The following is a 27,850-nucleotide window of genomic DNA, read 5'->3' on the forward strand; positions in this document are numbered from 1 at the left end:
TACCACATTCTAATCCCGCCCTCCCCCCCCCCCCCCCTTCCGTTCCACCTCCTGGATCATTGCTTCAGTAAACAGGTAAAATAATGAACATTGAATGACATATATAATTTCAATGTGGACACGTTTGTCCAAAACAGCACTGAATATCTGGGTTTAGCACCAATGGCGGACAACAAAAGCATTACCCGCCAACAGCTGAATATCGAGCTCAAAGAGGCTCCAGTGGAAGAGAAACCAACAGTTGGCAGAAAACTGGCACTTGCATTGGCTGATTTTCTGACCTGCTGGTTGTCGGTTACCCTCTATATGAAAACCATCCAGGCCAACCAAATACTGACTGGTTGGCAATCTTAGAATCACTGTTCCTCATGGACCATGCTAGCAAATACCCATGTATCTGCCAGCATCCTTCTCAATAGTTTACAAAAGAGTTCATGTTTACAGAACCATTTGAAAAATGTGGGGAGAACCTGGGTGTTTTAATTCCCCTCTCATTGACCTATGTAAAATGGGCATTCACAGCTACCAGAAATGGCAGGTATCATAATAGTTGCAGGAAATCTGGGCATGGAATCTAGGAGTTCAGGAAGTAAGGAATGGAGAGCCTAATGCTAGTGGTTTAACAGTGTACTAGTATACAACCAAGTAGGGAGTTCTGGTAGCAGCTTAAAATTTGGGGTCAGCCACATGTTTTGCATAAACAGTTTGCAATGTAGTTACAGGGAATGAATTATGCTGTAACTGAACTAACACACCAGGAGAAGGAATAAAGAGCTATTTCAGCAAGATTTGCCTGGCTATGCAGTTGTTACAGATGTCCCTGCAGAGATTCAGGACTGGCTGCGAGCAGTAGTCAGTCACTTTAATATTAAAAGATATAAAATGGGGCCCTTTTACTAAAGTGTATTAAGCACTTAACACATGGTTTACCAAGTGATAACTGCTAGCACAGAGCCATGTTAAGGGGCTTTGCAGTAATTTAACAGTTACAGCGCATAAACTGCTGAGTGCCCTTTATAGAAGAGCACTTGGAACAGACTCCCACACCCAATCTTGGGTGCGAGGACTTACGCCAACTGAAACCTGATGTGCATCAGGATGTACAAGTTGGGCATGGAAACCCGGTATTCTATAACACTGAACCCAAATATCTGGAACGTTCCAGACCTGCCCATGCCCCTCTCATGGCAACGCCTCCTTTTGGGCACCCAGAGTTATAAAATTATTAAGAACCAGATTACAAGTTTGGGTATTATCATTGATTCGCAATTGTCTATGCAAGCCCAAGTTTCTAAATTTTTCTGTTGAAAATTTTGAGTAAGTTAAAACAGTTATTGCCAAAGAATGATTTTCAGATTGTGGTTCAGAGTTTAGTGCTTACAAAATTGGACTATTGTAATAGCCTTTTCAGCATGCTTGGGATGTTTTGAGTCTGTTTCCGGTGTAATGAAAGCTCTTCACTGGTTGCCAATTGCCTATAGAGTTTGTTTTAAATTGCTATTATTGGTTTTTAAGACTATGTATGATTCATTTCATGTGTATTTTAGGAAGGTGTTGCAATGCTATAAGCCTACACGAGTATTACGTTCTGAAAATACACAGCCCAAGTGGGTAAACTTGGTTGTGCGAAAAACACAACCAAGAAGATGTTCCAATCAATGTGGAAATTAAAAAGAGTAAGACCTTTCTTCCCAAGGGCTGTCTTCCGTAACCTGGTACAATCAATGGTACTCAGTCATTTAGACTACTGCAATGCACTCTATGCTGGCTGTAAAGAGCAAATTATCAAGAAACTACAGACAGCCCAGAATACGGCAGCTAGACTCATATTCGGTAAAACAAAATATGAAAGTGCTAAACCCCAAGAGAAAAGCTACACTGGCTCCATCTTAAAGAACACATCACGTTCAAAATATGTACCCTAGTCCACAAAATCATTCACGGAGATGCCCCAGTCTACATGTCAGACCTGATAGACTTACCACCCAGGAATGCTAAAAAATCATCCCGCACTTTCCTCAATCTTCATTTCCCCAATTGCAAAGGTCTAAAATACAAACTAACGCATGCGTCAACCTTTTCCTACTTGAGCACACAATTCTGGAACGCGCTGCCGCGCAACTTAAAAATGATCTATGAACTAACTCACTTCCGCAAACTACTGAAGACCCATCTCTTTAACAAGGCATACCAAAAAAACAAATATGAATTCCTCTACATACATCCAGAATTGTCTTAGAACATTTGCTTGTTATACTAATATCAAACTTTATCACTATCATGTTACCCAAGATCCTTCTGTAATCCTAAATGCTTATTTCTTATAACCTCCACTATTTATGATGTATTGTAAGCTACATTGAGCCTGCAAAGAGGTGGGAAAATGTGGGATACAAATGCAATAGATAAATAAATAAATAAATAGAATGAATTACCATTGAGACTTCGTTTGTTGCAGAAGTTGACACTTTTAAGAAACAGATTAAGGCACTTGTTTGAATAGGCATAGCACACTGCCAGCCACTAGCATGGCTTAGTAAACAAGGGGGGTTAGTCTCTCTGTATTTTGTAAAGATGAAAGAGTAATATATATATATATATATATATATATATATATATATATATATATATATATATATATATATATATATATATATATATATGCTGATTATGTCTTTTGTACGTGATTTTGTAACATTATTGTATTTGTTTCTTTGTAACCCACCTAGTTAATAGGTGGACTTAAATAAATAAATAAAATAACATGAAGGCAAATGAGTCCATAAATCAAAATTAGTGCCAATTAACCCTAATTAACCTGTTAGCACTTAGTTGACTAATTTACACATGCATCTGTGCTCTGCACCCAAATCTGAGTGCCCAACTTTCAATGACGCATATGAAATCCGGGGAAGTAACGTGCTGCACTTATTGTATGCTAACTGCCTAACACTAGACCACATACTGTCTCCTAAACAGGTGGCGCTAAGTGCTTTTGCATTAACCGGGGGCACAACCTGCAACAGAAAATAGTGGGAATGCCCTCAATAGGTGTTAAATGAAATTTGCAAATACTGTGCAGTAAAGTCCTGCATTAAGCCACAGTAACTGCAAATTTTACCACAGTCCAGTAAAAGGGCCCCAAACTGCTCTTTCATAACTCTAAATTATAGTGTAACATTACTGGAAAGTTTTATTTTGGGCTTTTTTTCTGATATTTCTCCTTTTCCATCTAATAAACAGTTTACCTCATAATGTTGCTAACCTTTTGATATCAGGTGGCTATATTTCTTTGGCTGCTTTTTCTTCTTTTCTTCCTTTGGTTTTAGTATAATGCAGCAAGCATGTACTTGATCAAGAAAACTGAAGCTAGGAATATCTTTCATACAATTTTCGTCATCCTCAATCTATACATAAAATAACATTCATGGAATTAGTAATGTTTCCAAGCCAAGGAATAATGCAGTTTTAATCTGTACAGTTATTATACTTTGTAATGTGCCTTTCACACAACTCTTTTTCACCCAATTTCATACCTCTAAAATATTACAGGGTCAATATTCAAAAGCGTTTAACCAGGTAGGAGAGGCTGCCGATATTCAGTAACACTTAACCAGGTAGTGCTGTTGAATATCTCCACTAACCAGCCATTCTCTAACCAGTTAGGTTAAGGGTGGTCTGCTGCGAAGCTTGAGCACAGCCACCACTTAGCCGGTTTGTGGCAATATTCAGTTGCTAACTAGTTCAGCAAGCACACAGAATGGGTCGGATTCAGTAAATGGCGTCTACAATGTAAGCGCACTGGAATGATATGCATAGAGCTATTCTATAAACCTCATCTACAGTAAGACATGGTTTATAGAACAGCGCATAGGCTGGGGGAATGTGTACACGTTTAGGTGTGGCCATTTACGTCACTGAAAGCCCGGTGTAAGTACCTGTGCCTAAATGTTCGCACGTTCCCCTGAATTCTATAACAACACGCATAGATCTGATTGTCATCCCGACAATGCCTATACTCCTCCCATGGGTTGTGCCCCCTTTTCAGCTAATCTTGATGGAATTTACATCTTTTTAGAATTTGCCTATAAAGAAGAACATGTAAATTTCAATTACTGCCAAATATTGATGATAATTGACTGTTATCGGCCATTTATCATCACTAATTGGCTCGTTACTCAATTGAGTAGCATGTGTAAACTAACCATGCACACAATTTAATATGCCCTACTTACCACGACTTATATAGAATCCGACCCTTTGTGTGCTCACTGAGTTACCAGTCTGAATATTGGCTGGTGCCTGGTTAACTTTCAGGTCAGTTCAAATACCCATATATTCAATGCTGAGAACCGCGCATGCCCTGGCATTGAGTATCTAGGGTTAGATCAGCCCACATTTGGGAGCGGCTTACAAGCATCTAACCACCATAGACTGAAGGTTACCCCAGACATGTTTCTCCACACAAGATTATTACGAAATATTTTTTTAAAGATTTCTCCATGACAGGGACTTTCTTTGAGGGCAAAGTTGTCTACCTGTCACCAATGATTTCCCAAGACAGTGAGATAAAGCGAATGATACATACCTGTAGCAGGTGTTCTCCAAGGACAGCAGGCTGATTGTTCTCACGACTGGGTTGACGTCCACGGCAGCCCCCACCAACTGGAAGAAAACTTTGCGGACGATCCCGCACGCAGGGCACGCCCACCGCGCATGCGCAGCCGTCTTCCCGCCCGTGCACGACCATTCCTGCTTAGTTGAATGACAAGTAAAGAAATGAGTAAAACGCAACTCCAAAGGGGAGGAGGGAGGGTAGGTGAGAACAATCAGCCTGCTGTCCTCGGACAACACCTGCTACAGGTATGTATCATTCGCTTTCTCCGAGGACAAGCAGGCTGCTTGTTCTCACGACTGGGGTATCCCTAGCTCTCAGGCGCACTCAAAACAAGAACCCAGATCAATTGAACCTCGCAACGGCGAGGGCATAACAGAAATTGACCTACGAAGAACAACTAACTGAGAGTGCAGCCTGAACAGAATAAATCGGGTCTTGGAGGGTGGAGTTGGATTCAAACCCCAAACAGATTCTGCAGCACCGACTGCCCGAACCGACTGTTGCGTCGGGTATCCTGCTGGAGGCAGTAATGTGATGTGAATGTGTGGACCAATGACCACGTCGCAGCCTTGCAAATCTCTTCAATAGTGGCTGACTTCAAGTGGGCCACCGACGCTGCCATGGCTCGAACACTATGATCCGTGACATGACCCTCAAGAGCCAGCCCAGCCTGGGCGTAAGTGAAGGAAATGCAATCTGCTAGCCAATTGGAGATGGTGCGTTTCCCTATTGGGGTCAAAAGAAATAAACAATTGGGCAGACTGTCTGTGGGGCTGTGTCCGCTCCAGATAGAAGGCCAATGCTCGCTTGCAGTCCAATGTGTGCAACTGACGTTCAGCAGGGCGGGTATGCGGTCAGGGAAAGAATGTTGGCAAGACAATTGACTGGTTAAGATGGAACTCCGACACCACCTTTGGCAGGAACTTAGGGTGAGTGCGGAGTACTACTCTGTTGTGATGAAATTTGGTATAAGGAGCATGAGCTACCAGGGCCTGCAGCTCACTGACTCTACGAGCTGAAGTAACTGCCACCAAGAAAATGACCTTCCAGGTCAAGTACTTCAGATGGCAAGAATTCAGTGGCTCAAAAGGAGGCTTCATCAGCTGGGTGAGGATGACGTTGAGATCCCATGACACTGTAGGAGGCTTGACAGGGGGCCTTGACAAAAGCAAGCCTCTCATGACTCGAACGACTAAAGGCTCTCCAGAGATGGCTTTACCCTCTATACGATAATGGTAAGCACTAATCGCGCTAAGGTGATTCCTTACTGAGTTGGTCTTGAGACCAGACTCCGATAAGTGCAGAAGGTATTCAAGCAGGTTCTGTGCAGGACAAGAACGAGGTTCTATGGCCTTGCTCTCACACCAAACAACAAACCTCCTCCACTTGAAAAAGTAACTCTTTTTAGTGGAATCCTTTCTAGAGGCAAGCAAGACACGGGAGACACCCTCAGACAAACCCAACGAAGCAAAATCTACGCCCTCAACATCCAGGCCATGAGAGCCAGAGACTAAAGGTTGGGGTGCAGAAGAGCTCCGTCGTTCTGCGAAATGAGAGTCGGAAAACACTCCAATCTCCAAAACACGGTTCTTCGGAGGACAACTCCAGAAGTAGAGGGAACCAGATCTGACGGGGCCAAAAAGGCGCTATCAGAATCATGGTGCCGTGGTCTTGCTTGAGCTTCAGCAAGGTTTTCCCCACCAAAGGTATGGGAGGATAAGCATACAGGAGGCCGTTCCCTCAATGGAGGAGAAAGGCAACCGACGCCAGTCTGCCGTGCGCCTGTAGTCTGGAACAGAACAGAGGCAGCTTGTGGTTGGTCTGAGAAGCGAAAAGGTACACCGAGGGGGTGCCCCACTCTCAGAAGATCTTGCGTACCACTCTGGAATGGAGTGACCACTCGTGCGGTTGCATGACTCTGCTCAGTCTGTCGGCCAGACTGTTGTTTACGCCTGCCAGGTACAGTGGTGGAAATAAGTATTTGATCCCTTGCTGATTTTGTAAGTTTGCCCACTGACAAAGACATGAGCAGCCCATAATTGAAGGGTAGGTTATTGGTAACAGTGAGAGATAGCACATCACAAATTAAATCCGGAAAATCACATTGTGGAAAGTATATGAATTTATTTGCATTCTGCAGAGGGAAATAAGTATTTAATCCCTCTGGCAAACAAGACCTAATACTTGGTGGCAAAACCCTTGTTGGCAAGCACAGCGGTCAGACGTCTTCTGTAGTTGATGATGAGGTTTGCACACATGTCAGGAGGAATTTTGGTCCACTCCTCTTTGCAGATCATCTCTAAATCATTAAGAGTTCTGGGCTGTCGCTTGGCAACTCGCAGCTTCAGCTCCCTCCATAAGTTTTCAATGGGATTAAGGTCTGGTGACTGGCTAGGCCACTCCATGACCCTAATGTGCTTCTTCCTGAGCCACTCCTTTGTTGCCTTGGCTGTATGTTTTGGGTCATTGTCGTGCTGGAAGACCCAGCCACGACCCATTTTTAAGGCCCTGGCGGAGGGAAGGAGGTTGTCACTCAGAATTGTACGGTACATGGCCCCATCCATTCTCCCATTGATGCGGTGAAGTAGTCCTGTGCCCTTAGCAGAGAAACACCCCAAAACATAACATTTCCACCTCCATGCTTGACAGTGGGGACGGTGTTCTTTGGGTCATAGGCAGCATTTCTCTTCCTCCAAACACGGCGAGTTGAGTTCATGCCAAAGAGCTCAATTTTTGTCTCATCTGACCACAGCACCTTCTCCCAATCACTCTCGGCATCATCCAGGTGTTCACTGGCAAACTTCAGACGGGCCGTCACATGTGCCTTCCGGAGCAGGGGGACCTTGCGGGCACTGCAGGATTGCAATCCGTTATGTCGTAATGTGTTACCAATGGTTTTCGTGGTGACAGTGGTCCCAGCTGCCTTGAGATCATTGACAAGTTCCCCCCTTGTAGTTGTAGGCTGATTTCTAACCTTCCTCATGATCAAGGATACCCCACGAGGTGAGATTTTGCGTGGAGCCCCAGATCTTTGTCGATTGACAGTCATTTTGTACTTCTTCCATTTTCTTACTATGGCACCAACAGTTGTCTCCTTCTCGCCCAGCGTCTTACTGATGGTTTTGTAGCCCATTCCAGCCTTGTGCAGGTGTATGATCTTGTCCCTGACATCCTTAGACAGCTCCTTGCTCTTGGCCATTTTGTAGAGGTTAGAGTCTGACTGATTCACTGAGTCTGTGGACAGGTGTCTTTCATACAGGTGACCATTGCCGACAGCTGTCTGTCATGCAGGTAACGAGTTGATTTGGAGCATCTACCTGGTCTGTAGGGGCCAGATCTCTTACTGGTTGGTGGGGGATCAAATACTTATTTCCCTCTGCAGAATGCAAATAAATTCATATACTTTCCACAATGTGATTTTCCGGATTTAATTTGTGATGTGCTATCTCTCACTGTTACCAATAACCTACCCTTCAATTATGGGCTGCTCATGTCTTTGTCAGTGGGCAAACTTACAAAATCAGCAAGGGATCAAATACTTATTTCCACCACTGTATGTGGCTTGGAGAAGCATGCCAAACTGGCGAGCCCAACGCCACATCCTGACGGCTTCCTGACACAGGGGGCGAGATCCGGTGCCCCCCTGCTTGTTGATGTAATACATTGCAACCTGATTGCCTGTCCGAATTTGGATGATTTGGTAGGACAGCCGATCCCTGAAGGCCTTCAGTGTGTTCCAGACCGCTCGGAGCTCCAGGAGGTTGATCTGAAGATCTTGCTCCTGGAGGGACCACACTCCCTGGGTGTGGAGCCCATCGACATGAGCTCCCCACCCCAGGCGAGATACATCCGTCGTCAGCGGACTGGCTGGAGATGGGACTTCGGGTAATTTATCACAAACCCCATCAGCTCCAGAAGGTGAATAGTGCACTGCATGGACCGAAGAGCTCCTGCCTCTGAGGTGCTCTTGACCAGCCAATCATCGAGATACGGGAACCCCCAGCTTGCGTAGATACGCCGCAACCACCACAAGACGCTTCGTGAACACCCGTGGTGCAGAGGTGAGCCCAAAGGGCAGCACACAATACTGAAAGTGCCGTGTCCCCAGACGGAATCGGAGATACTGTCTGTGAGCTGGCAGTATCGGGATGTGAGTGTAAGCGTCTTTTAAATCCAGGGAACATAGCCAATTGTCTTTCTGAATCATGGGTAGAAGGGTGCTCAAGGAAAGCATCCTGAACTTTTCTCGGACCAGATATTTGTTCAGGCCTCTCAGGTCTAGGATGGGGCGCATCCCCCCCTGTTTTCTTTTCCACAAGGAAGTACCTGGAATAGAATCCCTGCCCTTCCTGCCCGGGTGGCACGGGCTCGACCGCATTGGCGCTGAGAAGGGCGGAGAGTTCCTCTGCAAGTACCTGCTTGTGATGGGAGCTGAAGGATTGGGCTCCCGGTGGGCAATTTGGCAGAGTGGAGGTCAAATTCAGGGTGTATCCACACCGCACTATTTGGAGAACCCACTGGTCGGAGGTTATGAGAGGCCACCTTTGGTGAAAAACTTTCAACCTCTCCCCCGACTGGCAGGTCGTCCGGTACGGATACTTTGATGGCGGCTATGTTCCCATGGATCCAGTCAAAAGCCCGTCCACTGCTTTTGCTGTGGAGGCGCAGGGGGCCGCTTAGGCACACGCTGTTGACGGGAACGAGCGCGCTGGGACTGTCCCTGTGCCTGAGGAGGCCTTCGGGCCGGCTGGGTGTACCTACGCTTGCTGTAGGCGTAGGGTGCAGCCTGCAGGGCCCGGGAAAAACGTCCACCTGCAGAGGTGGATGCTGAAGGCGTCCGGTGGGAGAGCTTGTCGAGAGCGGTTTCCCGCTGGTGTAGTTGGTCCACCAACTGCTCAACCTTCTCGCCGAAAATGTTATCCCCCCGGCAAGGGACATCCGCCAGCCACTGCTGGGTGCGGTTGTCCAGGTCAGAGGCACGCAGCCATGAGAGTCTGCGCATCACTATACCTTGGGCCGCAGCTCGAGATGCCACATCACAGGTGTCATAGATACCCCTGGACAGAAACTTTCTGCACGCCTTCAGCTGCCTGACCACCTCCTGAAAAGGCCTGGACTGCTCCGGAGGGAGCTTGTCGACCAGGTCCGCCAGTTGCCTCACATTGTTCCGCATGTGGATGCTCGTGTAGAGCTGGTATGATTGGATGCGGGTCACGAGCATGGAAGATTGGTAGGCCTTCCTCCCAAACGAGTCCAGAGTGCGAGACTCCCGCCCAGGGGGCGCCGAGGCGGTATCCCTCGAACTCCGTGCTCTCTTGAGAGCAGAGTCCACGACCACCGAGTCATGGGGCAATTGAGGCCACATCAACTCTGGGTCTGAGTGGATCCTGTATTGGGACTCCGCTTTCTTGGGGATGGTGGGATTAGATAGTGGCTTCAACCAGTTCCGAAGCAGCGTCTCCTTAAGGACACTGTGCAACGGTACCGTGGAAGACGCTCTAGGTGGTGATGGATAGTCGAGGACTTCGAGCATCTCCTCCCTCGGCTCATTCACAGTAACCACGGGAAAGTGAATGCAGATGGACATATCCCTGACAAAAGAGGCAAAGCAGAGGCTCTCAGGAGGCGAGAGCTTCCTCTCCGGTGAAGGAGTAGGGTCAGAGAGAAGGCCCACAGACTCCTCTGAGGAGAAATATCTGGGGTCCTCCTCCCCCCCCCACAAAGCCTCCTCCTCAGTGTCGGACATGAGCTCTCTCAGCTCAGTCCTCAACCGGGCCCGTCTCGACTGGGAGGAACCACGTCCTCGATGATGGCGTCGAGCGGTAGACTCCTGCGCCGGCGGGGACGAAGCTCCCTCCATCGACGTCGACGGGGAATCCACCTGCGTGGCGGTCGACACCAGTGCCGCAAGCGGCGTTGGCGTCGGAGGCCTCGGCATCGGGCCAGAGCACACTGGCGCCTCCATCAACGGCGCCGGGGGCGCAAGCACCCCCAGTACCGGCAGAGCCTGGCGCATCAGCCCTTCCCGGATTCCGGGAAGGATGGCTCGGAGGCACTCGTCGAGGCCTGCTGTCGGGAAAGGCAGGGGGGCCGGTGTGGGTGCCGGTGCCGGAAGCTGCTCGGGTCCAGGAGACGGTACCAAGGTACCCGCGGACTGACGCAGCGACACCTCTTCAACTGAGGGGGAACGCTCCTCCCGGCACTGCCACTTCCTGGACGTCGAGTCGTCCCTCGAAGTACCGGAGCTGGCAGTCCCGTGCGCCGTGGGCGACCGATGACGGTGCTTCTTTGCTTTCTTTCGATGCCCGTCATCGGCGCTCGGCAGAAGAGACGAGGAGGAAGTGGAACCCCCCCCCCCCCCGGCCTCGAGGAATCGGATCCGACAGGGTTCGGTCCCGATGGTCCTGGGCAGAGGGAGTGGCCGGGGCAGACTGCCCGCGCGGCCGCTCACCCCCATCATCACTGGCAGGCCGGCGGTCCAAAGGTACCTGTACTCCTGGGGTCGGTGCCAGAGTCGGCGCCGATTTCGTCGACATCAGTACCGGTACCGAAGACCCGGCCGTCGACACCGATGCCGTCGAGGACGATGTCGAAGGGCCGGCGCAAGTTCCAAAAAGACGGTCCCGTAGAACTTGCCTCGCCACCTGTGTCCGCTTCCTTAAGCCGAGACACAAGGTGCATGTCTTGGAATTATGCTCCGGGCCGAGGCACTGGAGACACCAAGCGTGGGTATCGGTCTGCGAGATCTGCCGGCCACACCGACCACACTTTTTGAATCCACTCGGGACCTTCGAGGACATCGAAGAAAAAATCGCGTCGTTGAGGTCAAAATCGTCTATGGTGGCGTTGAAAAGCACACCCAAAAAAGAAACGACGGCCGCGACGAAGCACCCTCACGGCTAAGAACAACGAGGACAACTCCTTTTTTTTTTTTTCCGAAGAAAAAAGCACGCGAACGCGTACGGGAAACAAAGAAAAAACGCGGCTAGGCCGCAATCCGGTTTCTGGGGCTGACAAAGAGAGAGACGGGTAACACGTCTCTCTCCAGCGTGGAATAGAAAAAAACTGAGCGGGAACGTTCGCGCACGGGCGGGAAGATGGCCGCGCATGCGCGGTGGGCGTGCCCTGCGTGCGGGACCGCCCGCGAAGTTTTCTTCCAGTTGTTGGGGGATCCGTGGACGTCAACCCAGTCGTGAGAACAAGCAGCCTGCTTGTCCTCGGAGAAGCAGTCATACATGTTGGTACCTTCATTTAAAAGTGCTGACATTGTAGGGTTTTTCAATGCCTATAAACACGAGAATAAAAATGCAGAGAAGACGACTGACTGATAGGGTGGAAATTGAATACTACTTTTGGTAGGAATGTGAGATGAGTGTGTAATACCAACTTATTATGATGAAACTTACTAGGAGATGAATAAGAGAGAATGGTGTACCTAATCCCTCAGCAGTCCGCATACTATAGGGAAGCTCAGTCAAGGCTAAAGTAGCTAGGGCTCTTCAGCTTGGAGAAGAGACAGCTAATGGGAGATGGAAGCAGAAGAGAAAGAGACAACCTGGTTGGGGGGTGGGGGCTGATGAGGGAGGAGGAGAAATTAAAGAAAATGAGAGATGTCTAACTAGCTTGTGCCAAGAGAGAGAGAGAGAGAGAGAGAGAGAAAGTGCAAATGGGCTGCAGAGTCACCCAATTAGTCATGCTTAGCTAGCCTGTCTTAAAAAAGTGAGAGTAATGGAGAATCAGCCAGCTGAAAAGACACTGTGATACAGTTGGTATTTCTTTAGGTCTGAGTATGTCCAAGTGTTATGTGTCATTTTTTGTTATATGTCAGTCAGTCTGGATGTGGTGCAAATTCTGCTCTGGCGTATTCTTGGCACATTCCCAGCTGTTGCTGTATCATTGAGGAGAGGAGGGAAGGCCCTTTCCACACCACCACCACCACCACCATATTCCCCTCACTCCTGGATCTTCAGAGGGGAATCTTTCCCTCTGTTTACAGATCAGGCACAGATGATCCTTCCTGCTATAAGAGGCCCTCTACTAAACCTTCACATACATCACTGATCAGAAGACAATTTTCAAAGGGACTTCCACAGGTAAACAAGGTTTTACCCTTGGAGAAAAAAAAATCTGAAAACTGCCCTCCTTTAAAGAGTAAACCAAAGCTTCCCATACTGTGGGTCAAGACCGCAAATGGTGTCATACAACTCACATTTGGGATCATGACCTGGGTGGGCTTTCCATAGATGCATCATTATCCTGCACCTCTGGCGGGTCACACAATTTTATTTGGCTTCGATCATGGGGTCCCAGCCACAAAAGGATTGACAAGCACTGATGTAAACTGCTCACAGTGTACATTCATTTACCAATCCTACAAATGGGGTAAAGATGGGAGGAGCAAGATTGAGAGAGGTGGAATAGCTAGACATTTCTCACTCTCTCTATTTTACTCATCAGTCCCCCACCAGGTTCTCTCTTTCACATCCACCTCCTTCATTCTCCCAGCTTGTGCAAAGTCTATGCTGTAAATCATATGTAGTGGTTTCAAAATGAAATCTTGAGTAGAGAGATGTGGTAGCCGTGTTAGTCCACTTCTAAAAGTAATCAACAGAAATAGAATAAATGTGGCAAAGAGTGCTATAATGGAGAAACAAGCCAGATGCTAAAGAAGAGAATTAATTTACATAGACACCATATGAAAAATGCCAATACCAACCACGACACACCTCTGTGGGACAGTACTTTACAAAACCAGAACACTGTACCAATGATTTTATGGTGAGAATACTAAAAGGGAACTTTAAAACCATACAGGAACAAAAGACATTTGAAGTCAGAATGATTAAATATTTTGACACCCACCAGACAGGACTTAACAAAGATCTGGGTTTTCTAGCCCATTATAAACCATAGAAATTCTACTGCCTTGTCACCCTCTTATCACCATGCATATCTTCCCGTCCCTCATTCACTTGGCCCTCCCTGTCTCTCACCTAACCCACCCCACCCCACTCTCTCACCCTGTTAGACTGTCACTGAAATGCTTTGATGTTTCATTTATATATACTGTCATCTATCAACATTTGCTTATTTCTGATCTGATGAAGAACGGCTACCTTCAAAAGCTAATGTTAGTCTAATAAAACAGGTATCATCTTATTTTCTTTTCTATGTTTTATTTTATTCTATTTCTATTGATTACCACAATGAAATCTGTATGCCTTCTGTCTATTATTGTTACAGCTATGAGCTTTGGTTCAAGGTCTGACTTTGGTTCAGGATTTAAAATAAGATTACAGGCCTGTAACTTTAATTTGAACTCTGGGAGTTCAAATTAAAGTTACAGGCCTGTAATCTAATTTTAGATCCTGAACCAAAGTCAGACCTTGAACCAAAGCTCATAGCTGTAACAATAATAGACACTTCATTGTCGGCTCTGCCCCCTAAAGTACAGGAAATATATGCTGTTACTTTTACACACAGAGAAAGAGCACAAAACATCTTGGGAAAAACTCCTCATACAAAAAGACAAAGCAAATACTTGTGGATTCTGCATAATTTCCATGGCAAATATAATTACTGATTCTATTTAGTGTACAAACATGATTTCCTTCCTTTCTGTGTTTGTTTTTCAATGTTCTTAACTATAACAGATTGAATTGCTTCATTGCATTTCACTATAATATATTGATTTGTTTTACCTGGACTGTTCCCAACTGTTCAATCTCCAGCTTCTAGTCCTAGCATAATTAATAGCATTTAGATAACACCAATCCATCTTCATTGATGGTTACTGTAAAGCAGACAGAAACAAAAAAAGGCAAAGATCTGCTACAGAAATAGCAAACCAAAAGAAAAAAAAGCAAATCAAAAAAGACAAACAAATGGAACAGGAGCATAACAGAAGAAGTGGTTTATTGCAAGGTTACCCAACGTGGCCACGTTTTGCCCTCAGGCTGTGTCAGGGGTACAAAAAAACTACAAAATAAAACTACATAATGAATAAAACATAAACATCACATTGTATATTTTATAATAAAATATATCTAAAAATACAATCAAATCATATAAGATAAAAACAGATCAAATCTGAAAACATAATACAATAAAATATAATATCAAATCAATATCAGTTAAAAACATTCAGATTAAATATGCATGCAATAAAATAATTTTAATACAAGACATAAGATATCAACAAAAAATATAATATCAACACAAAATATATATCAACAGAACTGCATAAGACAGATAAGTGGAGATATACAACACTAAAATAACTGAATGACCGTACATACTAAATATCACCAACCTAATAGGGGTAAAAAGCAAAGTGAACCCCTAAAAGTAGTCATACAACCACCTAAAAAATACAAAATAAAATAAATAAAATCTCACAGTGTTTGGCCTCAATCACCTCAATGATCTAAAAACATTGAAATGTATTTATTTATTTATTTGCTGCATTTGTATCCCACATTTTCCCACCTCTTTATAGGCTCATTGTGGCTTACATTATGCCAAAATGGCGGTAGAAATACATATTATTATTAATTAACAATAAGTACCAAAAATATGAGGTACATTAGAAGTAAATGGATATTTAATACATTTCAGGAATTTGAAATCAGGGGTAATGTATAACGTTCAGTAAAGAAAAAGAAATTGAAGTAATCAAATAGAAGAGTTCACTGTTAACTTGTTCTGATTGAGTTTAGATGTCAGGTCATTTATGAAGGATCCTTTTGATAAGTCTTTAGTAGTCTCTGGAAGGGTATCAAATCATGCGTTGTTTTTATGGCATTCCGTAGTGCATTCCATAGTTGTGTACAGATGTAGGAAAAGCTAGATGCATATATCGATTTGCATTTAAGTCATTTACAACTGGGGTAATGGAGGTTCAAGAATGTGCCTGATGAACTTTTTATGTTCCTTGCTGGTAAGTCTATGAGATCTGACATATATATCGGGGCTTCGCCATGAAGAATTTTGTGAACCAGGGCATAGGTCTTGAATGTAATACGATCTCTTAGTGGAAACCAATGTAAATTAATATTCACTTTATATTTAGTAATTTATTGTTAAAAGTAAGAATCAGTGAAGCATGCCTATTAGATGGGTTTCCATGTTCTAACAGATAGCAACTCAAATCAATTGAAATTAGCTTTAGTGTAAACACTACCTAAAAAACATCATACTGTTCTGTGACAATCACATTTACCCTGATGATGATATAATTAAAGAACTACACAGTGACCATGAAAAAAAACTGATTCAGAAGTACTAATCACAACTCACAGGCAATCCAGCACTCACTACTGCTGTTTGAATGGGCGGATATACAAACATCAATTGAAAGTGTTACTGTTGCAACATACCAAGCCTGCTTACTGTTCTGTAACAAACACATTTACCCTGATGATTGTGCCATTAGAAAAACCTTTGTGGTGGATGTAGCAATACTGATTCAGAAGCACTCAGCAAAACTCACAAGCAATCCAGCGCTCTATGCTGCTATTTGAATGGGTGGATATACATACATCTATTTAAATCATTACTGTTGCAACTACATATAGCCTGATGATTGTATCATTAGAAAGAATTTAGCAGTCCCAATTGAGAAACAGTCAGCACAACTGGCATGTAATCCAGTGCTCTGTACTGATACTTGAATAGGTAGATATTGTGAAGGGGTGGAGCAGATGGAAGTGGAAGAGGAAGGAGTGAGGAGGCTCAAGAGCAAAAGCAGACAGAACAGAGCCTTGCCTTTACTACTTCCCCAGAGAGAGAGAAGAGAAAGGTTAGTGCCCCCTGAAAAATGGAGGAGAGAAAAAGACTACACCACCCAGCAGCCCCGGCGCAAGCCCTGGTATAGAGATTACCTTCCCCAGCAGGTCACAGGGGAGAACTCTGACAAGGCAAGGGAGGGGCCCCTGGAGGGTAATCAAGTGAAAGAGGAACAGCTGAAAAGTGGGTGGGACGAGGAACCCATGGAATGGCAAGAGGCTGAGGGAGAGAGAGGAGAACCCAGAGGAGCCGATGGACCCCACAGCCTGGGCTCATTCCCTAGGAAAAAAGCTGAAAAAACAGGTGAACTTGTGATATGGCAGCTGGGTTGCAAGGGGAAAGGAAAAAGGTCATGAGGAAGGACGGTCAGTGTATTGAGAGAGTGACCCAAGAAAGGATGGGATCTTTTTCCTCCCCAACGCGAGTTCAGGCTGTTATGAACTGTGTGTTAAAGGTGCTGCTTGAAGAGGGATTATTGACTCCCCCTGTGTGAACTGTTCACAGAGGAAGGAAGCTGGTTGTGGGAAAGTGTTTGCTCAGGCCTGAAGAAGTGGGGTATTGGGAACTGTTTATTGGGACTGTTTGCCAAAGCACCAGGAAGAAACCGGGAGCAGTTTCTTTCATTTTCTTGTGTTTTTTTTTATTGCCCTTCACGGACATTCTTCCCCTTTTCAAAGGGGAGGGGGAGAAGGAGAGCACGGGGCTGTAGACTGCTTAAGGTGGAACAAACTGAGTTCTGGAAACAGTGGAGTGGAGTTGAGTTTACCCCTGTTGTGCTAGTGCCCTGAGAGGAGAAACAAAGGGGATTCTGTTTTGGATGCTTGCTTTATTTTTGTTTTGAAACTGCTGGACTGTGAATCCCAGAAGGAAAATAAAGAGACTTGCTGATTTTCTTTTGAGTTTGATTTCTGCAAGCCCTGCCTTGTGGAATACAGTGGGCTAGGAGGTTGGGACATGAATCCTGGTTTGTAGCCGGACTGTCCAAGGCAGAGGCAAGATCCCGCGGACCACGGAGGGAGGGACGGATCTTTCACAATATACAATCATCTATTTCAATCATAACAGTTGCAACATACCGAACCCCCTTTAAATATTAAGTAATAAACCACTTCTTCTGTTACCCTCCTGTGCCATTTCTTTTGTCTTTTTTTATCTTTTTTTTTCTTTTGGTTTGGTTACTGTAAAGCAAATTGCTTTGACATCTGAGATAATCAGACTCTTATTCTAGTGAATAGGATGCAGGCTCCATTCTGGGGACAGAACGGTAGTTGGGACATAAGGGCTGATGAAGCAGCAGATACAGTAGATTTTCACTGTCTCTCTAAGATACAACATAAAAACTTAACAAGAAAAATTCTGTCCACCCAATATTTAAAACGGTTTAACTGATGAAATGGCACTTAACCAGCTACTCAACGATATTCTGCACTGGATAGCCAGCTATCTGGCGCTAAATTACACCTGATAGTGGCTTAAAGATAGCCGATTATATCATGTGATATAACCAGCTATCCTGCGATTTTCACCGCGGAGCATGCTAAGTTTGGTGGCCATATTTGACTGCCACAATAGGTGGAATAACTTTGGCCAGCTCCAACTTGACCGGCTAGAGCTGAAAATCGGCTTGCCCGGTTAGGTTGGAACTGGCCAAATTTAAACCAGATATTCAATGCTGGTCACTGGAAATGACCTAGCATTGAATATCCAGGTTCAGCGCTAACCACGGGAGACAGTCTGGCTATCTCCTGCAGTCTGAACAACGGGGCCTTTATTTTCTAGGATAGTCTTATTTTTTTTCTGATTACAAGCCTGGTTCCCTGTTGAATTTTGGATCAAATTCAAAATTTTACTTCTTGCCTTTAAGGTATTCCAGACTGGTACTCCACATATCTAGCTTCCCTAATGATTCCATACACACCCAAATGCATTCTTAGGTCATTAAAAGGCTCGTTTTCGTGGACATAGAACTACAGGGTTACATAGGTTATTATTTAACTTTTGGGCTCATTTTTGAAAGAGAAGGACGCTCATCTTTCGACATAAATCGGAAGATGGACGTCCTTCTGCCAGGTTCGTCCAAATCGGTATAATCAAAAGCCGATTTTGGACGTCCTCAACTGCACTCTGTCGCAGGTACGGCCAAAGTTCAAGGGGGCATGTCGGAGGTGCAGAGAAGGCGGGACATGGGTGTGCCTAACACTTAGGCACTAAATTACACTTGGACGTCCTTGACCCACAATCGAAAAAAAGAAGGATGTCCCTGACGAACACTTGGACGTTTTCACCCGGACCTGTTTTTCTTACGACTAAGGCACAAAAAGGTGCCCAAACTGAGCAGATGACCACCAGATAAATCCAGAGTAGAACCCAAACTCTCAAATGCTATCTAAATGATGAGGCAAAGACTGTTGAGGCTTGAGTAATATATCATCTGCGAACCCCAGCACATTCACTGACAAGTGGGAGAGCACAATGCCTGAAATCGCTGGGTTGCGAATGATGGAACGTAATGGAGTTCCAAATATAAGAGAAACAACAACCTTGTCTCCTGCCCTTGGTGACAGGAAATGAAGAAGATCGCATGCCATTCATCACAATAGTGGCTGTGGGGTAGGCATATAACACCAATGATGCATTCAAAAAAACATCCAGTGATTCCCACATATTGCAACACATTGAATAAGTAGTCCCAGTGCACATGGACGAATGCCTTTTTGATATTTAAACTTACTAAAAGTAACAGTGGCCTGACTCTGTGCTACTGCAAGCAGTGCTCTCTTAACATTTAGGACTGAATGACGGCCCTTAACAAAGCCTACCTGGTGGTATCCAACCAGGTGGGGAATGAGAGGAGCCAAGAAATCTGCCAGTATACGAGCCAAAATTTTTACATCAACGTTTAGGAGGGTGATGGGATGAAAGGACTCCTGATGATCAGGCGTTCTACCTGGCTTGAGGATTAACGTTATGAAAGCCTCATTTGCACAACAGGGGAGAGAACCTTGAGTGACTACTGCCTCATAATAAGAAATGAGGGGGAGACAGAGTTGGGGAGAAAAGAGTTTATAATATTCCAGGAAGAACCCCCTCGGCCCCAGGGGCTGTATTAGAAGAAAGCAATTTAATGGCCTGTTGAACCTCTCTCATGTGTAGCAGTTCACTCAACTGCGATTGCATGTCAGCTGTAAGCACCGGGAGACCTGAGTACTCAAGGTAGTCACTCAAGATGGACCTGTTGATTTTGGATCCGCTGTCTACATATTTGAAAAATAATTTTTAAAAAGATTAACGATACCTGGGGGCCACTGGACACGAGAGCCATCAGGGGTGACCAAAGAGGTGACAAACTTAGATGGTGACCAGACTTTCACTATTCACACTAGCAGCTTACCAGTCTTGTTCCCATAGTGATAAAAGGAAAACCAATGTGAGAAAAGCAATTTCCATGCGCATTTGTGCATAAGAGAGTTCAGGATGGCCAACTTAGCCATCATAGCCTCATAACTGGCCAGCGAGGGACACTTTACATCTGCTTGCTTGGCTGCCTGATAATGCTGCTCCAGATGTATAATGCCCTGATTAAACCTCTTGGCATGAGCACACATATAACCCATAATATCCCCATGAAGAACTGCCTTCAAGGTCTCCCAAAACAGGAGTACAGAGGTGAGGACTGTTCATCTCAGAATAATAAGTCCACTTCCATATTAAGAAATCCTGAAAGTCGGGGTCTGCGGCTAAGTATGATGAAAATTTCCTGAAGCCTGAAGTTCCTGGCCGCTGGCCCAGCTCTAGATCTAGCCAGAGCAGGGTGTGGTTGGAGACCTTCATGGTCTCAGCACAGCCCGGGTAACCCTTGGAAAAAGAGAAGTGGATAGCAAGATATAGTCTATCTGAGACCACAAATGATGGACTCGCAAGAGATGTGTATAATCATCATGTAAAGTGGGATTTAATAACGAGATCCAGTGTCCTATAGAGATAAGACAGACAGAAGAGAAGAGACGGCTGAGGGGAGATATGATAGAAGTGTATAAAATAATGAGTGGAATGGATCGGGTGGATGTGAAGCGACTGTTCACGCTATCCAAAATACTAGGACTAGAGGGCATGAGTTGAAGCTACAGTGTGGTAAATTTAAAACGAATCGGAGAAAATTTTTCTTCACCCAACGTGTAATTAGACTCTGGAATTCGTTGCCGGAGAACGTGGTACGGGCGGTTAGCTTGACGGAGTTTAAAAAGGGGTTAGATAGATTCCTAAAGGACAAGTCCATAGACCGCTATTAAATGGACTTGGAAAAATTCCGCATTTTTAGGTATAACTTGTCTGGAATGTTTTTACGTTTGGGGAGCGTGCCAGGTGCCCTTGACCTGGATTGGCCACTGTCGGTGACAGGATGCTGGGCTAGATGGACCTTTGGTCTTTCCCAGTATGGCACTACTTATGTACTTATGTACTTATGTACCCTTGCCCCCCCCTTCCAAGTGCACTACAGGCCGACTGTGAGGAACAGTCCAGCACAGGATCATAGACTTCATTAAAATCACCAAGCATTATCCATGGGGCTCCATCATATCATAATCCCTACTTAATCAGTGTGTGAAAAAAGTGGGTTCATATACGTTGGAACCATAAACAGCACAAAGATAATATTCATAGCCCACGTACTTTAAGTGTATTAACACATAATGCCCTTCCGCATGCTATGAAGTGCATGGTAAGCCCTTTTTTAACAAAATAGCCACCCCTCCTCCCTCTGGCGTCTCACTGATGAGGAAAAATAACACTCTCCTACCCTGCTGCCATAACTTTTGGTGCTCATCATCGGAGAGCTTAATTTCCTGCAGGCAGGCGATGGATGCTTTGTGGTGTTTTAATAGAGTGAGGATTTTAGAGTGCTTAAATGGGGACATGATCTCAAAAACATTCCAGGAAATAATGTGGGGGACCAGGAAACTAGCCAGGAGTACTAGACAAAACTTGGACCAGCGAGTTGACCATAGTCAAAAAAACCCAGGCCGCCTAGCCTCGGTCCACGGGTAAGTCAGAAGAACTTCATCAAGGACTCCAAAAAGTGCCATGCACTGTCTCAAGGGAGAGAAAGTTAAAGAAGTACCAACAAAAAGGCCCACACACTAGCATTTGTAATAAACACAGCCATTTTAACACCCTCCCTCCTGCTCCCCCTCGCCAAGCCCCCTTTCTAAACCTAACAAAATGAACCTTCCCCATGTACAATGGGTTAGGTAAGGAGTCACTTTGGTGCCCCTACTGGTGCTGCAACCAAACAAGAAATTAACTTTCATGCCTCCCATGTCCAGTTCAGAATATAAAGGTACAGTTTTCTGTAGCACTTGTAATATCTGATCTCTGAAGACACGTCACTTGCAATAAGCACCCAGAAAACAAGAATGCTTAGATATGAGTTCGGAGCTCACAGGGAGGCCTCCCTCCAGTGTCAAAACCTCATGCAGGATCCAAGCAATTTAGTCAATCCAGGGCCTCCTCCGAAGACGAATAAGAAACCCATTGTCCACCTGCGAACACTCTCAGGGTAGCTGGGTAATGAAGCATGAAGCGCTGCCATTTCTCCACAAGTTTATGGCAGACAGGTGTGAAAGCTCAACGTCGCGCAGTGAGGGCAACAGACTACTCCTGGAATAATTTCACTGATTCCCCATCGTATTTCAATTCCACATGACAATCCTTATAAAGTCATAGGACCTGGGCTTTCTGGGTGTAAAGATGAAATTTGGCAATGACTATGCGAGGGCGCAAATCATGGGAGCGCTGAGGACCTATGTGGTGGGCCCGCTCCAGTCAAATACAAAGTTCTGGAAAGTTCGCCATGAGCCAGGCTTCAAGCATTTTCTGCAACTGAGAGTTGGGGATCGATTCAGGCAAGCCCACAAATCTGAGACTACCACTCTGGGAATGATTTCCTGGTCATAAGCCTTCTGCTGTAGTTCCCACGTCAGGCACTCTAGGCGAGTCAGCTCTGTGGTTTGGGTTTGCTGCACATCCTCCACTCCTGAAATGTGAGCTTCCAGCTCACTGGTAGAGCATGTAAGTTCAGAGGTGAGCACTGTAATGCCCGATAAATGCTCAGAAAGCTGTGAAAATCTGGGGTCTAGGGCTCGCACGATCAAATCTGTAAGTTCCAAAATGAGTAGGTCTGAGATGGGGTTTTGTTGTAATGTGGGTGGGGAGGCCGCTATGCTGGTCTCCAGCATCCGGGTATGTTTGTCCTTCCTCAGAGGTTTTGAATGGACGCCATATGTGATCTAGTAATATATTTGTCCATGTACAACACTGAAGATACAGTAGATGAAATAAAGCGCTATCCAGTTAGGAAGGCAGTAATTAAATACCAATAAGGGATGGAGTGCTGAGCAGCTCAGGTTCAACACATCCGGTGCTGTTCAAAGTATCACCAACCATAAGTAAAATTTTAAAAACAGTATAATCTACCAGCAAGATTGTCATTCATGAAATGCTCTTATAAGAAAACTTCAATTGTAAAATAAATAAATAAAAGTCACAATCTGAAAAAAGAAGTCAGAAAATTGAAGATATTTTTCATAAACACTACAGAAAAGAAGTATTTTTAATCTGTTTAGATTTAGGGAACAATTTTCTGCAGCTCATATTTTAGAACATGTGGACCTTCTAGTTAGTTTTCAAAAGAAAACCACTTGAGCTCTGCTGATAATCGGGGTAAGCAGATCGAGAGAAGCATTTTTCCTGCTGCTAACTTCAATACCTCCTGGTACTCTAGAGTGCATTAGACGTGATAATGGAGAGTGACTGAGACAAAACAGGTGAAGGGCAAGTCTGTAACTTGGCACCTGATATTAAAGTGCCAAGGCTTGTGTATATTATAGAATAATAGCACTTATGCCTATCAAAGGCACCAAAAATGGGAAGTTATGCACATAACTGCTAGGTGCTAATCTATAAGTTATGTGCCACAGTTGCTTAGCATATGCAATACTTATGTACTTATGTACATATATACATATAACTGTGAGGAGGCTACACATGGGCGAGCCATGGGCATTTACCAAGCGACACACGCAATATCGAATAATATTGGTCATGAGCACTGCATGGGGCACTTGGGAGCACCAACTTACACCAGCCATGTGAAGGAAAGAAGAAAATCACGTTTGTACACTAAATAGAATCAGTATTTATATTTGCCATGGACAAGTATTTGCTTTGTCTTTTTTTATAAGGAGTACAGTATTCCCAAGGTAAGTTATGTGCTCTTTCTCTGTATGTAAAAGTAACAGCGTATTTTTTTCCTGTACTGTAGGGGGCAGAGCCGGCAATGAATGCATACAGATTTCATTTTGAAACCACTGCATATGATTTATAACATAGACTTTGACATGCTGGGAGAATGAAGGAGGTGGATGTGAAACAAAGAACTCAGTGGGGGACTGATGAGGATGCAGAGTTGATGCGCCTACATCTCGGTGAGCAAACGCAGCTTTGCGTTAGTATTCCATAATGACTTAGGTGCACCCTGCCTTCACATAGATGTGCATGTCTGTCATTTTAAGAAACCTGCATGTCTCTATTTCCCCAGTAATTTTCTAGGATCACTTTCAGGGGGGGGGGGGGGGAGAGAGAAAAAACACTGGCCAGGACGAACAGACGGATGCGGAAATGTTAAAGGAAATCAGGGACGCAAACAAACTGGGCAACACAATAATAATGGGGGATTTCAATTACCCGCATATAGACTGGGTTAATGTAACATCTGTACACGCAAGGGACATAAGATTTCTTGATGAAATCAAGGACAGCTTCATGGAACAGCTAGTTCAGGAGCCGACAAGAGAAGGAAAAATACTAGACTTAGTCCTTAGTGGTGCTCATGATCTAGTGCAGGGGGTAACGATACGAGGGCCGCTTGATAACAGTGATCATAATATGATCGGTTTTGATATTGGCATTGAAGGAAGTGAAACTAGGAAATCAAGTACGCTAGCGTTTAACTATAGAAAAGGTGATTACGACAAAATGAGAAAAATGGTGAAAAAAAGACTGAAAGGAGCAGCTCGCAGAGTAAAAAACTTGCATCAGGCGTGGATGCTGTTTAAAAACACCATCCTGGAGGTTCAGGACAAATATATTCCACGTATTAGAAAAAAGGGAAAAAAGACTAAACGTCAGCCGGCGTGGCTAAACAGTAAGATAAAGGAAATCATTAGAGCCAAAAAACAATCCTTCAGAAAGTGGAGAAGAGAACCAACTGAAAGTAACAGGATAGATCATAAGAAATGCCAAGCCAAATGCAAAGCGGAGATAAGGAGGGCAAAAAAGGACTTTGAGAAGAAATTAGCGTTGGAAGCAAAAATACATAGTAAAAATTTTTTTAGATACATTAAAAGCAGGAAACCGGCCAAAGAGTCGGTTGGGCCGCTGGACGAAAATGGTGTTAAAGGGGCGATCAAGGAGGACAAAGCCGTAGCGGAGAAATTAAATGAATTCTTTGCTTCGGTCTTCACCGAGGAGGATTTGGGGGGGACACCGGTGCCGGAAAGAATATTTGAAGCGGGGGAGTCGGAGAAACTAAACAAATTCTCTGTAACCTTGGAGGATGTAATGGGTCAGTTCAGCAAGCTGAAGAGTAGTAAATCACCGGGACCTGATGGTATTCATCCCAGAGTATTAATAGAACTAAAAAATGAACTTGCGGAGCTACTGTTAGAAATATGCAATCTGTCCCTAAAATCGAGTGTAGTACCGGAAGACTGGAGGGTAGCCAATGTTACTCCGATTTTTAAGAAGGGTTCCAGAGGAGATCCGGGAAATTATAGACCGGTGAGTCTGACGTCGGTGCCGGGCAAGATGGTGGAGGCTATTATTAAGAATAAAATTGCAGAGCATATACAAAAACATGGACTGATGAGACAAAGTCAGCACGGATTTAGTGAAGGGAAGTCTTGCCTCACCAATCTAATGCATTTTTTTGAGGGGGTAAGCAAACATGTGGACAATGGGGAGCCGGTTGATATTGTATATCTGGATTTTCAGAAGGCGTTTGACAAAGTGCCGCACGAAAGACTCCTGAAGAAATTGCAGAGCCATGGAATCGGAGGTAGGGTATTATTATGGATTAAGAACTGGTTGAAAGATAGGAAGCAGAGAGTAGGATTGCGTGGCCAGTATTCTCAGTGGAGGAGGGTAGTTAGTGGGGTCCCGCAGGGGTCTGTGCTGGGTCCGTTGCTTTTTAATGTATTTATAAATGACCTAGAGATGGGAATAACTAGTGAGGTAATTAAATTCGCTGATGACACAAAATTATTCAGGGTCGTCAAGTCGCAGGAGGAATGTGAACGATTACAGGAGGACCTTGCGAGACTGGGAGAATGGGCGTGCAAGTGGCAGATGAAGTTCAATGTTGACAAGTGCAAAGTGATGCATGTGGGTAAGAGGAACCCGAATTATAGCTACGTCTTGCAAGGTTCCGCGTTAGGAGTTACGGATCAAGAAAGGGATCTGGGTGTCGTCGTCGATGATACGCTGAAACCTTTTGCTCAGTGTGCTGCTGCGGCTAGGAAAGCGAATAGAATGTTGGGTGTTATTAGGAAGGGTATGGAGTCCAGGTGTGCGGATGTTATAATGCCGTTGTATCGCTCCATGGTGCGACCGCACCTGGAGTATTGTGTTCAGTACTGGTCTCCGTATCTCAAAAAAGATATAGTAGAATTGGAAAAGGTACAGCGAAGGGCGACGAAAATGATAGTGGGGATGGGACGACTTTCCTATGAAGAGAGGCTGAGAAGGCTAGGGCTTTTCAGCTTGGAGAAGAGACGGCTGAGGGGAGATATGATAGAAGTGTATAAAATAATGAGTGGAATGGATCGGGTGGATGTGAAGCGACTGTTCACGCTATCCAAAAATACTAGGACTAGAGGGCATGAGTTGAAGCTACAGTGTGGTAAATTTAAAACGAATCGGAGAAAATCTTTCTTCACCCAACGTGTAATTAGACTCTGGAATTCGTTGCCGGAGAACGTGGTACGGGCGGTTAGCTTGACGGAGTTTAAAAAGGGGTTAGATAGATTCCTAAAGGACAAGTCCATAGACCGCTATTAAATGGACTTGGAAAAATTCCGCATTTTTAGGTATAACTTGTCTGGAATGTTTTTACGTTTGGGGAGCGTGCCAGGTGCCCTTGACCTGGATTGGCCACTGTCGGTGACAGGATGCTGGGCTAGATGGACCTTTGGTCTTTCCCAGTATGGCACTACTTATGTACTTATGTACTTATGACCTCCCCTAATCCCTTCAGTACAATGTTGCACAAAACAAGCACTTTCACATAACCTAGACGTTCCTGGGAGCAACTGTACATTCCAACACTGATCTTGGTAAACATAAACATGCATTCCCCTTCTGAAAGTCCTAGTCCCACCCAAAATGTGCCCAGACCATGCTTTTTGCCATATGCACATATTCACAATTTGGATGTCTATATCCTGGCTTTCTATAATTGGGATTTAGACATGTATGTGATTATATATCTAAATACTGGTTTCTGCACTTCCAAATCGTGAATATGGCTTCTATAATAACCACTTTTAAATGCAAAGAGATTTTCTCTGCTGGACAACACATTTGAAAACCTGACTTGATCATTTTTGCTGAAGCCAGTGGCCTTGAAAGCCTGGGGCTACTGACACTCATGGAGGAGGATTCAAGTGCCTTTTGAAAGCATCATAACTTCAGTGGTCCAAATTTTTCCCACACTCTTGACCATTGCTCAATAGAACAGACTCTTTCTGTTTCTGTAGAGGAAGAAATTGAATTCTGTGTCCCTTCTAATATGGAATGCTAGAACTGAACAATGAAAATCTGAGTAAAAAGCAATGCAAGAATTGAGGAAATTGTTCTCAAAGATTCAAAGATGATGTGAGTTGTACCCAAGCAAACTGAGGTGTAAGCTTTTGAGTTTTTGAAAAAGTTGATAGTTTTCTTTAATGCACTACATTGGTGGGACAAGCCAGATCTTAAAGACAAGAATCAAGTCACAAAGCACATTTCTAGACCTGATAACTGCAAAAATGATTTTGGGCCTCATGAATTAGCTTGAAAAATGTTCATGGGTTAGGATCTCTTTCTGCAAAATTTAGGTATGGGATGGAAGTGAGTTCATAGCTCATCTGCATCCTGTAGCGTACAGTAATTATGCAAGAAAATGTTTGCATATTGTCATGACCAGGAACTTTGTAAATTCCTGGCAGCAGCAGCAACATGCAAAAAATTGTTTAAAAGTAAGAAACTTTTTCCATGGCAGTAGTTGCTACATAAAGAACTCGCAAGCTTTTTTCAGACATTTGAGAGTGTGATTTTGGGCATTAATGAGCTACTTTGCATGATTTTACTTAACACCAACTCATTAATGGCTAATTTAGATAAATTTTT

General features: G+C 44.6%; 1 protein-coding gene across 1 annotated transcript in view; it reads right to left on the reverse strand.

The window, feature by feature from the left end:
* Window positions 1-27,850, reverse strand: part of LRRIQ3 (leucine rich repeats and IQ motif containing 3) — a 111,654-nt gene that overhangs the window by 37,422 nt on the left and 46,382 nt on the right. The window contains exon 6 of the mRNA XM_030205707.1: window positions 3,266-3,407. Within this exon, the coding sequence (XP_030061567.1) occupies window positions 3,266-3,407 (142 nt within the window). The remainder of the gene's footprint in view (window positions 1-3,265; window positions 3,408-27,850) is intronic.

The sequence above is a fragment of the Microcaecilia unicolor genome, chromosome 6 (genome assembly GCF_901765095.1).
Source record: "Microcaecilia unicolor chromosome 6, aMicUni1.1, whole genome shotgun sequence".
Classification (NCBI taxonomy): Eukaryota; Metazoa; Chordata; class Amphibia; order Gymnophiona; family Siphonopidae; genus Microcaecilia; species Microcaecilia unicolor.